Source organism: Callionymus lyra, chromosome 12, assembly GCF_982586985.1.
Source record: "Callionymus lyra chromosome 12, fCalLyr1.hap1.1, whole genome shotgun sequence".
NCBI classification, from domain to species: Eukaryota; Metazoa; Chordata; class Actinopteri; order Syngnathiformes; family Callionymidae; genus Callionymus; species Callionymus lyra.
The window spans coordinates 10,080,061-10,096,997 of record NC_141829.1 but is presented as its reverse complement, the minus strand read 5'-3'; the positions used below and the strand labels follow the sequence as shown (position 1 = coordinate 10,096,997).

General features: G+C 35.3%; 1 protein-coding gene across 7 annotated transcripts in view; it reads left to right on the top strand.

The window, feature by feature from the left end:
* The window catches only part of tns1b (tensin 1b), a 162,125-nt gene that overhangs the window by 112,764 nt on the left and 32,424 nt on the right, over positions 1-16,937 (top strand). For all 7 annotated transcript variants that reach the window (XM_087803965.1, XM_087803963.1, XM_087803962.1 and 4 more), the window contains 11 exons: positions 2,097-2,268; positions 3,737-3,787; positions 3,870-3,992; positions 4,639-4,703; positions 5,903-5,986; positions 7,113-7,225; positions 7,300-7,360; positions 10,936-11,011; positions 12,547-12,676; positions 12,776-12,841; positions 13,307-13,429. In XM_087803965.1, the coding sequence (XP_087660091.1) occupies positions 2,097-2,268; positions 3,737-3,787; positions 3,870-3,992; positions 4,639-4,703; positions 5,903-5,986; positions 7,113-7,225; positions 7,300-7,360; positions 10,936-11,011; positions 12,547-12,676; positions 12,776-12,841; positions 13,307-13,429 (1,064 nt within the window). The remainder of the gene's footprint in view (positions 1-2,096; positions 2,269-3,736; positions 3,788-3,869; positions 3,993-4,638; positions 4,704-5,902; positions 5,987-7,112; positions 7,226-7,299; positions 7,361-10,935; positions 11,012-12,546; positions 12,677-12,775; positions 12,842-13,306; positions 13,430-16,937) is intronic.

Here is a 16,937-nt window from a genome sequence, read left to right as displayed (position 1 = left end):
AACTGTATTTTTATTTATATTTGAGATTTTATTTTGTTTATTTTTGCACAACAAGCACATTCTAACTGATAATGGCAATGAAACCAGTTTAAAAAAACAAAAAAAACCCCACTTACTTCCCCCGTAAATATTGTGTTTTATATTCGCTTAAATCTTTTTGATGGGCACAAATACTACTACTAGAAAACAGACAAAAAGTGATGTCAAAAGGTCATCAAACAAAAACCCTTTAGCCCTATTTAGAGTTGAACTACTATATAAATTAATAGTACAAATAAAAACAAGTACAAATTAGGTTTTACATGATCTTTGACCTCATGAGTGACACATGAATACAGTTAAAGGACTGCACTTAAATAAAGTGTCCAGACTAAAATGTTCTCTTTTTTTAAATTCACAATTAACGTGCCAATATTTACAGCATTTGTTCATTTTTGTGTTGTAATTAAACTTACAGCCCCTAGATGAAAGCAATCATCACTTACTCAGCACCTAAGGGAACAATGACTGAGGACGAGAGGATACAGTCAACACTCCAGCAGCTTTTAAAGCTGATGTTTGGAAATATTTTCGTTTCAAAACATGAAAGCAGTTGCGACTTCGTCAGAGTCATGTGGTTCAATGCATATCATTTCATCATTTGGTTAAGTACCAAAAATGAACCTGATATTGTAACGTAATAAGCAGAATAAGATGCTATATATAAGCGCCATGAAGCCTCTTGTTAAATAATAATTCCTCTTTGAGTGCAGAACGTGTGACATGGAAGGCGACATTCATCCGTATTACTGATGCACATAATAAAAGCCTCTAAAATAGACGTTTGGGTCGAGACTTCAGTGGGAACATGTGCGAAATATAACTTCTCTGCCGCATCACAGGTGATGAACGGCTCCAGATGTTGAGCGGGGTCGCTGTGTTTGTAACAGTACGAACCCAAGACCGTCGTCTCTCTCCAGACGCATGAGCAATTTCCTCGGGCGGCTGACAAATGTGGGAAAAATGCTGTTGTCTGAGCGAGCAAGAGGTCACTGCACCAGTGTTTACCTTTTTTCCCGCTCGCCTCACGTCATTGGGAAAATCCCGGATTTGTGTAGATGGAGAGTTTCGGAGAAGGATGTGGTAGAAATGCACACATATAGATGAAAGCATGGACGTAGTTCGGTCAATTGGTTCATTAAAATTACAATAAATGAAGATTATATATGTTAGTAAGTAAGTAATTTATATTTATAGAGAACTTTTCCAGACCAGGGTCACAAAGTACTTAAACAATCAAATGTATACTTAAATAATATGCTGAGACAAAGGAATACATCTTTGAAATAAATAAAAATATTGAAAGAATTCTGAAACAAAGAAGGAGGTATATGTGGAAATAAACTAAGAACGGTTGTAATAAATATAAGGTTGTTATTTTTACAAAATAAACACAAATAAACAAATAAACCATTTTTAGAAAATATTCTTCTTAGTTGTGTCATTCAAAACGTACGAGTGAATTCACATAAAGATTAAATGAATAGATGTAAGAAAGACTGATATCAACAGATTGAATTTAAGATTAAAAAATATCTTTACATTAACTTTTCTACCTTTTTTTTTAACCTTTTTTTTAAAAATTCTTTTCAGGCTGTTGCTCCTAAGTTTTTGAACGATCTTCCTCTCCCTTTGTGTTTGATGATCTACTGACTCCTTTAAGAAACATCTTAAGACTATTTGTTCAGGCTTTTCCTTGATTTTCTGGAACTCCTGTTATGTTATCAGTTTTATCTTGATCTTAAAATTTTATACTTTATTGAATATTGTTTTGATTGTTTAAGCGCTTTGTGACCCTGGTCTGGAAAAGCGCTATAACAATAAAAATTACTTACTTACTTACTTAACTTACGAAATCAACACAAAAACAAACATAAGATAATAATTAAACCCTTTTCTCTGTTCTTATTTTTTGGTTACTTTATTTTGTATTTTTTTAATTCAATCTTTTCTTAAATACCTTATTTAATTATGTATATATATATATTTTTGTATTTTTTTCTTGTGAAATCGTTATAAAGACCCTGTGGTTCTAAATGGACCGGATGTGTCTCCAGGAGCGTGAGTCTGCTGCAGGCGCTGGAGGAGAACTACGAGCTGGACCTGATCTACATCACCGAGCGAATCATCGCCGTCTCCTTCCCCACCAGCGTGGAGGAGCAGAGTTACGCCGCCAACCTGCGCGAAGTGGCGTCGATGCTGCGCTCCAAACATGGACACAACTATCTGGTAAAGAAAAAAAGAAAAAGGCTGCTCTTGAAACCACGTTTGAAAGTTAATGAAGCGAAACCAAAAGCAAGATCAGCTGATTATCAGATGATGGAGGTTTATTCACACCACATGAGCAGCACTTGCTTCAGCGAGCAGATAACCACTGACCGCTGCGACGTCAGCGAGGTGGAAAAAAACAATCCCTCTCAAAATTGATCAGCAGAGTTATTGCTGTTTGTGTGAATGTTGAAGACTATTGAGATCGACTGTTGCTCTTCTGAACTAAATGTCTAGCACATCTTCTCCTACAAATTTAATCCAATTTCAACCATTTAAACTTTTATTATTTTTGACTCGTTCCTGAAATGCGGGCTGTTTTCTATCTTTCTCTAATCTCTTCAACTCTTTCTTCTATCCCTCTTTTTCTACCCTTTTTTCCCATTAACTTGAATTTTCCACTACTAATTCTTCTACTACTACTTCTAATTCTTCTACTACTACTTCTAATACTCCTACCAATACTTCTACTTCTTATACTTCTACTACTACTTATTGTACTTGTACTCACTCTACTACTACTACTTCTACTTCTACTACTACTACTACTTCTACTTCTACTACTACTTATTATACTTCTAATTCTTCTACACATTTTTCTACTCCCACTACTACTTCTACTACTACTTCTTATACTTTTACTACTAATTCTTCTACTTCTAATACTTCTACTACTACTTCTTATACTTGTACTCACTCTACTACTTCGACTTCTACTTCTACTACTACTAATTATACTTCTACTCATTTTTCTACTCCCACTACTACTTCTACTACCACTTCTTATACTTTTAATACTAATTATTCTACTTCTACTCCTAATTCTACAACTACTTCTTCTACTTCTACTACTAATTATTTTACTACTACTTCTATTTCTATGTCTACTTATAACTCTACTACTTCTACTACTTATTCTACTACTTATTCTACTCCCACTATTAGTTCTACTACTTCTTCTACTACTTCTTCTACTCCCACTACTAGTTATAATACTTATTCTACTACTTCTTCTTCTCCCAATACTACTTCTTATTCTACTACTTATTATTCTCCCACTACTACTTCTACTACTTATTCTACTCCCACTACTACCACTATCTGCATTACTGCAAGAACTGCTTAATTTATAAATTGATTTAAATAAATAAGTTCAGGCTTCTAAAGCCTCATGATTAAGCGCTAGAAAATGTACGTCAGTTGCGTAACGGCAGGACGCCGAGGTCCTTGAGAGTGCAGGTAGCTGCCTGCAAAGTAGGGGCTTGAGTGCAGCCAGAGGTTCCTTGAGATTACAGTTGTGCAACCAGACCCTTCTCAAAATGTGTGAGCTTTTTGTGTTTGATATGTAACAGTAACAGCAAAAAAAAGTGTAAGTATTTTTCAATCTGCTTTTCCCACATTGACTTACCTTCCCCTTTATATTTTGTAGGTTTTCAACCTCAGCGAGAAGCGTTACGACATCAGTCAGCTCAATCCAAAGGTGAATAGCTTTTTAGTGTTAAGACATTTTTTGATCCGATTTGACGCTCGAAAGTCTCATCCTCGCCCTCTCGTCTCCTCAGGTGCTGGACTTTGGCTGGCCCGACCATCACGCCCCGGCCCTGGACAAGATCTGCAGCATCTGCAAAGCCATGGACACGTGGCTCAGCGCCGACAGCCACAACGTGGTGGTGATACACAACAAAGTGGGTGGACAGTAGATGGCGCAATCGCCTCACGCTCTCCTCTCGTGATTCAACCTATTTTTAAGTCACGGTAGATCTAGCGTTTTTACACTTTCTTCTGAAAACATCTGATTCATCTGGCGAAAGACAGACCATCTCCTCATGTTTTCACCGCTTGACTTCCCGAACACAATCGTGTTTGTGTAGCGACGAGGCTCCTCGCAGCGTCCCGGGACAGAAGGGAGGCTACGAACAAACCAGCTTCTAGAACGACAGCAGCTGCTGCTGCTGCTGTTGTTGTTGTCGTCGGTAACGCTGGCGACCAGGAATTGTGGGGTGTGGACGTTTGCGGTGGTCACTAAGGAAGCTCGTCCCGGGGTCGGGTTACCTCACTTCTAGCGAGAGCTGTTGGGAGATATTTATAAGGCAGAACGTGGACTTCCCACGACTGGGGATGCTTTCTCGTGTCGTCATGGCAACCATGGGCGTTAGAGGAAGAGAGAGTCAAATCGAAAGAGTTTCCTTTCCGCATTTACTTCTGATTTAGTTCAAAAATAGAGCGTCTCGTGTTTCTCAATTATATCACAAAGACTCACTCGTTTGTGTTCTTATGCACATTAGCTTTAGCATCTGAGTAGCATGTGACTGACAAACGCTTGTGTTTCAGGGCAACAGGGGGCGCACTGGTGTAGTGGTGGCTGCGTACATGCACTACAGCAACATCTCTGCCAGGTGGGTCTTGAGTCTCGTCCCAAAATGATCACAAGACATTGCTGCACAGATGATTTGATAGATGATATGGGATGTCGTTTTTTGAAAAGGAAAACATTTTAAACACTTTTATTTATTTACCATATTTATTTTGTTTACGTGGGACCATCCTAGAATTATCATCAACAATTTACAGCTGATCAAACCATATGTTTTTTTAGAGATTTAAAACGAGCAGTTATATTTAATTATATTTTATTCAAATTGTCAAATTACATAAAAACAGGCAGAAACATTGAGCAGAACCAGACTCGGTGAGAGCAGAGAGAACAACAGCTATATATTCCAAATGACTATGAATGAATTACTGCATTGTGTAAGAATATTCAACGGTTAATTAATGCAGTACATATATGTATTTAACACTTTTGTTATCCTAGGGTAAGTGTGACCTGGAGGACAGAAAACAAATGTGTTTGTGGTATCCCTTGTGTTGTCTCTGTGTCAAGGTAAACAACCTCCCTGGCTTCCATAAATACATATGCAGTGGTGGAGGTTGTTGACCCAGAGACAACAGAAGGGATACTACAAACACGTTTGTTTTCAGCCCTTTGGGTAACTTTGACCCTGAGATAACACAAGGGATGATAAATACAGTTAATTTTTATTAAATTAAAGATATTTGTTTCAAATAATTGTGATTAGAAAATATAAGATGAGAAAATGGATCAATATAAACATTATTATCATATTGTGTTTTTTTTACTTGTTTTTTTATGAATACAGACACAATACTACTTCATTTTGTTGTTACGATACCACCAGGAAAATATTATATATAAATGTACACTGTAGGATGAAGGAAGAATAATATCAAAATAATAACAATATATGTATAAATATATATATATATATATATATATATATATATATATAATTTGTATAATATAAGGAAAAATAATTTATTATATTTAGTACGATGGCAAACTTTAGTAGATTTTTCAGAAAGAAATGACCCAAAAACTTGCTTTTATTGTGTACAACGTACAGCCTTACACACATTGACTTAGTTAACATTAATTTGTGTTTTTGTTACACTTTAACAAAGTTTTATTTTAAAGTGCTTTTATGTGATTATAAGGATTCAAAACAAAAAAAAGAAGCATGTTTTGTCTGGTTCTAATATTACGACGACAATTTTCGTCTTGTTTTCGCCGCAGCGCCGACCAGGCTCTGGACAGATTTGCCATGAAGCGTTTCTACGAAGACAAAGTGCTTCCTGTCGGTCAACCATCCCAGAGAAGGTCAGTGCCCTCGTCCCGCTTTGCTTTTTTAGAAGGATTTCTGACCCTCAGCCGACCTCGAACTCCACAACGTCTCTGTGGAAATACTTTAGTTATTTATACAACAACTGAATTTATTAAAGTTTGCAACAGATCATAGGGAGACTTTTAAAAAATGTTGTTTTTTTTGCTACATATTCAAATATTCACCAGTTTCATGAAGTTTTTCTACATTTGAATTCAATTTCTCGTCATTAAAACATCTGAATGTGTCGGACAGAAAACTTCCTTTTGTCATTTAATTACATTTAGTTATTTTTTAATATATTTGAAAAATGACAGTATTGTGAATTTATTTAATTTATTTGTGATTTATTTTGCTTCTTATTTCTTACAATTTCCCTGTGTTTCCCTGTAATTATATAATAATTGATAATAAATATTAAAAAACAAACATTTTTACCAATAAAATCAATGTTGCTTCGTCAGGCTGTAATATGCAATAATGCAATTTCATCAGGGGCCACATTTTACATTGAGGCCATTGTGAGGGGCCTTAAAGCCAGAAGATTAGAAGGATGAGCAAAAATATGATGGAAAACGTTCAAAGAAATTATAAAAATATTAAAAAAGAATGATCCTGAAAGAAACTGGCAGCCAGTGAAGACATTTAAGGATCGGAGAAATGTGAGTTCTTCTACTAGAGCGGCTCAGAATTCTCGCTGCAGAGTTCTGAATCAACTGCAGGCGAGACAGTTCCTTCTTGTTTAGACACCAAAATAAACTGTTACAATAGTCCAGACAAGAAGACACAAACCCATGGGTTACAAGCTCCAGATCATGTTCCGACAACATATAAAATTTGTTCGGCCTGTGACCAAGAGTGCAAAAAGATTTGGGGCCCCTAGTGTACTTGGGTTTAAAACCCTGGGGTCTGTGACTAACTGGAATCTTCAGGACTCAAAGAGATAATCCAAGACAGTTTACAGATTAACACGCTCATTAGAGATCATAGAGAAAAACTGTATCATTTTTGACATCTTCACACGATAATCTGTCATTTCTGGTTCTTCACGAGGTCAAAAAGGATGATCCTCTTGTTCAGAACCAGATGACATCTTAATCTTCATTCTTTAAACCCGCTCAGGTACGTGGAATACTTCAGTGGCCTTCTCTCCGGACTCATCAAGATCAACAACAAACCTCTGTTCCTCCACCACGTCATCATGCACGGCATCCCCAACTTCGAGTCCAAAGGCGGTGAGTGCTCGACGACCACCCCGCGACACCCTCCACAACTGAACCCCCTTTTTTTTCCTTCTGTCTCCTCTTAGGCTGCAGACCTTTCCTGAAGATCTACCAGGCCATGCAGCCCGTCTACACATCTGGGATCTAGTAAGTGTTAAAACACACTCCACTGCTTTTACAAGATGCCAGGGACAGTCGGCTCGTAATGACTCGCTCGTTAAAAGACGCCCGATTTTCCTTTATAGCATCTCCCTGAACTCCCCTTAATACACACACGTATATAATCCCGGGCTCTGTTTACGCTCCAAGCTCGCCTCGCGTTATTGTGTTTAGCTAGCCTCCCCTGCTGCCGGCTCTTGTTTCCCGGCTACAGCTCCCGCAGTCCTTCCTATTGTTACTTGTAAATGGCGAGCCAATGAATTTTCGGCTAACGGGGCGGTTGCGTGGAGAGCCCGCGGGGGCCTCCACCCTGCCACGGGACCCCGCTGATTCCCAGGGCCAGACAGGAAGCGCCGGATTCCGTGGATTTGTGTTGTTGTTTTGATGGGAGAAGAGAGATGTCGGGAGGAAAAGAGGGCCTCCACGGGTGTTTACGACGTGTGCGACGTACGGTTAAAGACCCGAAGGCTCGGACCAGTCGGGTCGCGGTCCGACGTCGTAAATATGTTCCTGTGGCGGAGCTTCAAGGAAAGATGTTTGGATTCTCTGTGGAAGTTTGTCTGAGCCATGAGAGCTTTGAACATATTGAACATCTTATACTAACATTGAATTTAAAAGGCTACCAATCAAAAAATATTGAATTTAGAAAAATTTTGAAATATTGGAATAAGAATATCAAACTATATGTGTAAAAAAAATGTATTCCTTTAAAAAAAAATATATATATTTCTATTCGATCGATAAAAAAACTTAATAAAGAAATTACTGAATTTGATTATTCTAAAAAAAACAAACAACTTATAAGTTTCAAAATAGTAACTTATTGAATTCAATTATAATGCTTGAAAAATCTTTTCAATTTTGTAAAATTTGACCATTCAATTTAATTTAATTCAATTTTATTTAAAGTGTCTTATCATAACAAAGTTATCTCGAGACACTTTACAGTTTAACTAAGACTATATTGGAAAAGGGAAAAACAGAAACTTAACAATGAGTGAATCACAGTCAGTGGCGAGGAAAGAAGGCAGAAACCTCCATCAGAACCAGACTAAGGCTCACAACGTAAACCCCGCAATAAACGAGGTACATGTATTTGTTGTTAGTGTTTTATTTAGTCGTTAAGCCACAAAAAATTACCTTTTTTTGTTAAAGCGTCTGATATCATGAATAAACTATATGAAGAGAAACCAAATAGGAAATATTAAGAAATGTATTTCTACAAAATATAGATAAAAACATGTTGTTATTGACCTGCCGTCACATCCACATGCATGCAAACACCTTTATGTCTTTTATTTTTGCACAAACGTCAACTCTTGTTTCGTGAAAAGCTGCTGAGCAGATCAAAGAAGCCAGACTTTGGAAGTAGATCTGACGCTCTTTGGAAGCCATGTTTATATAAATAAAGTGCTATTATTAGAAGTATTAATGTATACCCAGTTTTATATTATTGTTTAAGATATAATAAATCTATATATAAATCAAGCCTCCTTGAATAAAACTGCTTTCTATCACGATGCCTGGACTAATATCAACAAGGTTACTATGATGAAGGTTCGATTTATGATCCTGAAAAAAAACGATTGTTAACATTTTTACTGCTTCCACACGGATAAAACTGAAAGTGTGAAACGATCAGATCAAGCCTGAAAAAGGTCCTTTACATTCCTCCCAACTTTCTCTCACATGCTCCTTATTATCATCCTCCTCCTCCTCTTCCTCCTCCTCTTCCTCCTCTTCCCGCTTTGATCCGACTCTTCCAAGTCAGACACTCATGTCGACACTAATGCCCAGAATTAGGCTCCGAGATTAGGCTCGGTGCTGGTCGTCTCCGCCCAGAGCCGTGGATGTTCTCCATGTGTTTGAGAGCGAAAATAAACCGCGAGGATGAAGTGATGATTTTACAAACCGGTGTTTGCTGCAGTAACAGGAAGGAGGACGACTCTCTCTCTCTCTCTCTCTCTCTCTCTCTCCCGGGAATCTCACTGATGCTCTTTTCATTGGGATGAAGAATATCTGTGTAATTACTCCACTGACTCATTATGAGTGTAATCCTGTAAACTACTGTATCACCGACTCATCCACCAGTTCTACTTCCTCAGGAACTTCTCCAGAAACTGTTTCTCTTTCATCAGAAACAACTAAAATAACCTATGATTACAGTAAATCATGTTTTAAAATGACGTCTTCTGCTCCCACAACAAGCATCAGTTGCACCGTCTTAGTACTGAACTAATGTACAGGACGAATCTAGTCCTTTAAGTCGTTTAAAGTGATTGTACTTTTATATTTACCAGCCATGAATGTACTTAATAATGTATTACATAATTAGAAGTGTGTCAATTTCCAATTTAAGTACTTAATATGGAGGATAATAAATAAATACTAAATGAAACACCACAATTATTGTTTCAATAAATGCATAAGATTCCAATTAAATATGTTAATGTGGTTTTAGATGCTTTTATTAAACGACTAAAAACGACTGCAAAAGTTAAATGTGTGAAGAATTATCAGAAATAATGTATTTGTCCGAGGCAAAAGCGACACAATTTAATAAAGACATCATGAAACAATTGAAAACGCGTTTCATTAAATTATTAAAATTAGAATAAATGAGGGGTTTAATGTTTTATTAAATAACTAATATTCAAATTCGTAAAAAAAACAAAAAAAATATCTTTATCCGAAGACCAAAAGTGACAAAGAAATAATTTATAAGTTTTATTAAATAACTAAAATGTAAGTTAAATGTATGACGAAAAATCAGAAATTATGTATTTTTCTGAGACAAAAGCGACAAAATGAATTACAAATTATAAAAATAAAATATAAATATAATAAAAAATATATAAAAATGGTTTTCTTAGTCAAAGGATCAGAAGCAACAAAATAATATAAATAAATACATGTATCATTTAAAACATACAATTCTTTTGAAATATTTGTTTGTTAATTTTTTTAATAAATAAAAAAAATTCAAATGTATTTCATAAAAAAAAACTAAAAATGTTTAACAAATTACAAACTTAAATAAATAAAATGAAAGCCACAAAATAATATGAATAAATAATCATGAAATAATTAAATAATGCGTAATTACTCGACAATTAAAGACGTACATGTTTTTTATTAAACCAAAATGTTAATTAATTGAAAAAGAAACATAAGAATGTATTTCTTGCTACAACGACCAAAAGAACGTTTTAATAAAGTAATACGTAAATTAATTAAATAAATACGTCATATAATATTTAATAAATGTGTCGTTCAATTCGTTTTTGAACCATGTAAATGCAAATTCATTAAATAAAAAAAATACTCATCCATGACAGATGGTGGTCGTCTGAACTTCTTTTAGAAAATTACGTTTTCATAAAAACTTCATACAAAGTAGAAACAAAATAATCGTTGCATGTTAAAAACGTAGCAGCGACTTCCACTGATGCTGGTCTTTTGACCTTTGACCTTTCAAGTGCATCAGAGCTCCGTGTGTTTTTACCTCAGTTGAAGTAGAATTTCAATCGTTTAATTCGAAGTTGTTTTTTTTTCTTCGACAGTAACGTCCAGGGCGACGGCCAGACCAGCATCTGCATCACCATCGAACCTGGACTTCTTCTGAAGGGAGACATCCTGGTAAGAAACTCATTAAGTGATTGATTCTCAGCCGATGATCCAGTTGCTTGTGATTCCGGGTGAGTTTCAGGGACAAGGCTGTGGTTTCTAGTTTCATTCACAGAAGAAATTGGGCTGTAAAGATGTGGGGTGAAGCAGCTGGACTGGGTTTTTATAGAACCTCATTAGCACACGTTACGTTTTCTGGAAACTATGAAGTGGAAATGTTTGGTGAACTTCCTCTCGGGCAGAGTCCCAACGTGACGGTCTCTGATCCGTGAAGGATTTTAAGGAAGATCTTCTTCATCCCGTTCGCAGACAAAGCCGCCGTTTGTTTTCTCACGTTATAAAGAAACTGCTGCTGATGACTTGCAGCTCGTAAACGTCGTCGTCAGAAGCGTCGCCAGCTTTTTTTAAAGAAGCACTTAGTAGAACTGATGTCTCATCCTTTATTTAAGAGACACTCGTGAAGCTCTGCTGCGTTTGCTTGATGTTTCTGACTTATTTTGGCCACTATCTGACAGCACAGAAGTGTTTATTAGGGACTTAATGGTTTAATGACTGTATAACATTAATTACTGTGAAATAAATGTGGTTAGGGTTACGTTATAAAACTAAATATATGTTCATTAATCAATGTTTTTTACATATGTTTTATAAATATTTTGAGGTAAGATAAGCAAGAAATAAAATATAATAATATTGATAATAATAATAATTGTAATAGTAATTTAAATAATAATAATACTAGTACAAGTAATGATTTAGTAATAATTATAATTTAAAAAAAAGTTACAAAATGTTTCCTAATAAATATTGTATAAATAATTTAAGGTAAAAGAAGGAAGGTAATAAAATATTAAATCATTTGATCTCTTTTATTATAATGATGATAATAATAGTTTAAAGAATTTATTTCAAATATTTTATATATATTTTAAGGTTAGAGAAGCAAAGTAATGAAATATAATAATACTAAAATAATAATAAATAACAATATAAAAATGCGAAACAAAAATAAACAAGTGTTATAAAAAAAAAATTTAAACAATTATTTTATAAATATTTCGATGTTACAGAAGCAAAGTTACAAAAGATAAAAAATAATAATAGTATAAAAAAATGTAAAGCAAAAATAAACAAGCATTTAATATGATAATAATAATAATCATGTAAAAAAAATACACTTTATATACACATTAGTTGTAAAAAAGTAATTTAAAATCGATCAATATCTAATGAACTTGTTATAAACAACATTTTTCCGATAAAAATCAAACTTTGAATACTCATCAGATGAAGTTAAAGAGAATTTTAATTAAAATATATGGATAAAAGTTTTAAATCATTTGTCGTTTTAAATCAACAGTAAATAGCAATAATATGATGCTGGATCTTCCTGTGAAATAAGTTGCAAAGTATGTGCATGAAATTATTTATCATCTTAAATACCAGAAATATAAAAATAAATGAATAATAAAAAGGATTTTTGTTATTAGACGTCAGAAGAAAATGAGAACAAATCAGAGAAAGTAACATGTTTTCAACCCGTCCAGCTCAAGTGCTACCACAAGCGCTTCCGAGGCTCCAGCAGAGACGTGATCTTCAGGGTCCAGTTCCACACGTGTGCTGTTCACGACCTGGGAATCGTCTTCGGGAAAGACGAGCTCGACGAGACGTTTAAAGGCAACGATTATTTTTTTTGCACTTTTCAATTCTGGGTTAAACACACAAGCAAAAACCTTACATGTTAAATCATTTTCATCTATTTTTTCTTGTTCACAGATGAAAGATTCCCAGAATATGGAAAAGTGGAATTTATCTTCTCGTTTGGTCCTGAGAAGATTCATGGTGAGAATAAATAACTTTCTTCATTTCCTGATGTTACAATAGATTAAACAAAGACAAAAGAAACATTTCAAATTGAGGGAAATTGGGAAAATGTTGAGCAAAAAATTACCTTCGTGAACCATTTACTGCAAAACTAGATAAAATACTAGAAAAAAATCTTAAGATAAAAAAAATACATTTTGTTTTCATGGTTTTTAAAATTAAAACATTTGGAACAAAACTAAAATTAATAATCTAACTATTCAATTAAAAGGTAGATATAGGTTTCTCTAAGAAAACATAATTAAAAATGAACATAAATACACCTACATTGGGGGAAAGAAATCCAAATATAACCCAAAAATGTTACAAAAACTTTTAAAGAATGACTTGAATTTAGACGAATAAAAAGGCAAAAATCAATTGATAATAACAAAGATTCCATCGGCGATACTCACGTGTTTGCTCTGCCTCTCGGTACCTCAGGCCAAGGTATGGATCAGCTGGAGAACGGGCCGAGCGTCTCGGTGGACTACAACACTCAGGATCCCCTGATCCGCTGGGACTCGTACGAGAACTTCAACCAGATCTGCGAGGACACGACAGACGGTGAGTCGCACGACGGGTGTTTCACCTCAAAATAGAAACGATTTCCCCCAAAAACAAGGTCATCAGCCAACAAGTCAACTGTGTAAATAGTTGTGTGTCTTCTCACATGTGGCGCAGTGAAGTCAATTAATGTTAACTACATGGTAATTACACCGGTTTGCGTTAAAGGTCCCACTGGAATGTTTAATTTAAGAAAAATCTTTCCCTGTTGGGCTATTTTTATTTAGCTTTTACTATTGTTACTGACGAGGTTTTTCATTTGGAAAATCTAAAGTCCACACTACGGGTGTCAACATCTACACATACTAAATACTACGATGACTTATGGTGCAGCTTTAAAGTTTACTAACATTTTGACAGATATTGTACTGTTTACCACGTAAAATCGGTTCAAGGTCGGCAACTTAAACCAGATTTAACACATAAGGCTATTTATTTTTTAAGGTAATACAAATATTTAAACTGCCCTGTATATTGTATATATGTGATTAATCTGTTTTATTGGCTATAATTTAGTGAATATTTGAAGTAAATCTACTAGAATAAATAATTCTTTGTCGAGAGCTGGGAGGGATTAGGTCTGAGGTGTTTGAATTGAGACAGAACCCTCTAGTGGTTATACAGCGCAACTGCAATAGATATTTTGTGTAACCGGTTACACAACAGTTAGAAGCTTTGGTTACACTTGTTGAAAAAATCGACACCTATAGTCAACACCTAGTAGTCATCTAAAACAAGACGGCACTTCCTGTTTTTGCAGCAGATATTTCAGAATAAGAGTGTTTGTGAACGATCAGGCTCAACCATGAGGTTGTTTCTCTTACGAGTGTTAAACATAGTAATTGTTGGGTTTGAACGAGCAGCACTTTCACATTTTTCAGCTGTTGTCGGAAAACTATCAGTGAATGTAGTAGTTAAATAACTATAGGAGTGACATGACAATTACTACCATAACAAACCATGATTTTCTTTTCAATATTTGACAGTTTTACACCCAAACATCAAACAAACTGAAATGTGTGCAATAGAATGTTTACATCTGCTGCATGGGTGTCAAACTCAATCACACAAGGGGCCAAAAATATTTTTGCATTCTCGATAAAGGGCCCAAACAAAATGTATATATTTACTTAACATTCTATGACAGAAATTATGAATCTGATTCTGTTTGTCCTCATTTAACAAACACTTCCCTTGAATTTATTTTAATTTGTGTTATTGGAATTTGTAGTGACGTGTTGATGAAGCTTCATGAAACAGTGTCATGTTGTTTAGAGGTCAGTAGGTGGCGCCATCAGTTTAAAAATGATGTTTCATTAGAACAGTTGTTCAAAACAAAGGAAAATAGTGCAGAGACGCCATCTAGTGGACTCTGACAATAATGACACTGCTTCATGAAGCTTCATCAGACCATCACTAATCATTTGTTTTCTTATTATATATATATATATATATATATATATATATCAATATATGTATATATTGCAGAAACATAGCTGAACTTGTCGACAACCCCTGTGTGAATAAATGTATTGTTGCCGACGAAGACATGTTTTAAAAATAAGACTTTTATTCCTCGAAGCGTCGCGTACTAACTTTAGAAGATCGTGACCTCCCTAACAAGCGTGTTTTTGTCCTGGTGTCATGCTGCATGGTGTGTTCGTGTCCTTGAGGAAGTTTAAAAAAAACAAAACAAACTCACATGGTGAGGTCAGGACAAGTTCCCACATGAGAGGAAATGTTTTTATTCAACTCTCTGCAGTTGTTTTTAGACAAAATGAGTCCAGGGGGCGCTGTTGCAGATGACAAGGAATTAATAGAACTCACTGGAGTGATAGTCACTTGATAAAATATGAATTTATTTGACCTTTAAGATCTTATTTAAGAGCTATTTTATAGAAAAAAAGAAGAAGCTGCTGAATCATCTTGTCTCTGAACCGATCGACCGATACCAGCGCGATAAATCCGAACATCGATCCCTCCGTGTCTCTTCAGCGATTCCTTGCATTTAGCTGCACTTTCACTGACATCCTCATTAACCTCCGGCCCACAGACACTTGCACTGCTTCTATTCTAGGGCTGGACTGTTACGACGTGTAAGAGAAGCAGCGTCCGATGCTTTATGATCGGCTGTAAAGCGCTGACCTTCTGGTAAACAAATGAAAGCGCCTGAGGCTGATATCAGGACAAGACGGTTTCCTTTATGTTTATTTTATGATTTCCTGCCCTTTATGATTCTTCGTCCGTTTTTCCTATTTCTGCCCACATAAATGATCTTTAATATTATTGTATAATCTCCTTCGTCGCGATATTTCCTCCAAATTTCTAGTTGATATTGTTTGAAAATGTTGTTTGTTTTGCTTTTTTTAAGCATAAAAGTGCTTTTTTAAACGGAATTCAACACATTTTTTTTAATTAAATTTTTCGTTACCGTATCTTGTTGTTAAATTCCTAGACTAATCCTAACTATAATATACGAAACCATAGTCTTTGCTCTCAGTTTTTATCATTTGCTTATTTGTTTTTCAATAAAAAAAGGTCACTTCTGTAGTTCTGCTAACATTAAAAAAGTGAGCTAAAGCTTGAACGCTAACTATGCTATGCTGTTGCTAGCTGCTAACTTTTTAAAGAGCTTTTCATTTAAACTGTACTAGTATTGGCCACAAATTAATAGTTACTGGGATTTTTTTTAAGGATTTATTTCAAAAAAGTACAAAGACTCGTCTTGATAAGAATTAGCAACACGAGCATTAGCATGTTTGATTCATGCTAGTCAACACATGCTAGTTTTTTCACTTATAATGTGCGTTTAAAGCTATATTAAAGTTATTAGAAAATATGTTTTTCATTCTTAGGATAAACGATGAATTATGGATTATGGAGAACAATAGCATTTGTTCCCCAAGGCCTCTTTTGTCATACGTACCAGATGTATTTGAAATGATTTGACTCTACAATAGTCCATCAAAAAGTGAGACGACTACATTTGAAGCAGCGAAGACTTTCGGTTCGGCCTCGGCGTCATCGTCATAGCTTTTCATTTCAACGACTACAGTAACAAAAAAAAAAAAATCATCAGTTTGGTCGCGATCTGACCGCCGTTCCATCAACAGTCCGGCCGCCTCCATGCCTGTGGTCGGTCCCAGGAATGCCTCCCAGTGTGCCGGGGGAAGGCAGTAGTCGGGTCTCAGCGGGGCCGCCGGCTTCACGGCGGTACGACCTCCACCACAGCCCAATATAACTTTGACTCTTAGAAAACAAAAACTGTACTATTTCAATCAAGAGCAACGTTGCAACATTCGAGTTCAGTTTCACAACGAAGACCTTAAAAAGAAAATACTTACAGTAGAAAATTAGCACATTGGCTTTTTAGGGACTTTAGTTTTTTACTTTTTTAACTAAAGTTAAAGTGTGTTTATAAAATAATCCTGTTTTTATTTACTATTATCACGCAATTATTTACATATGTGTACATTTTTTCAATTAAACCTCCGACCACTAGATGTCA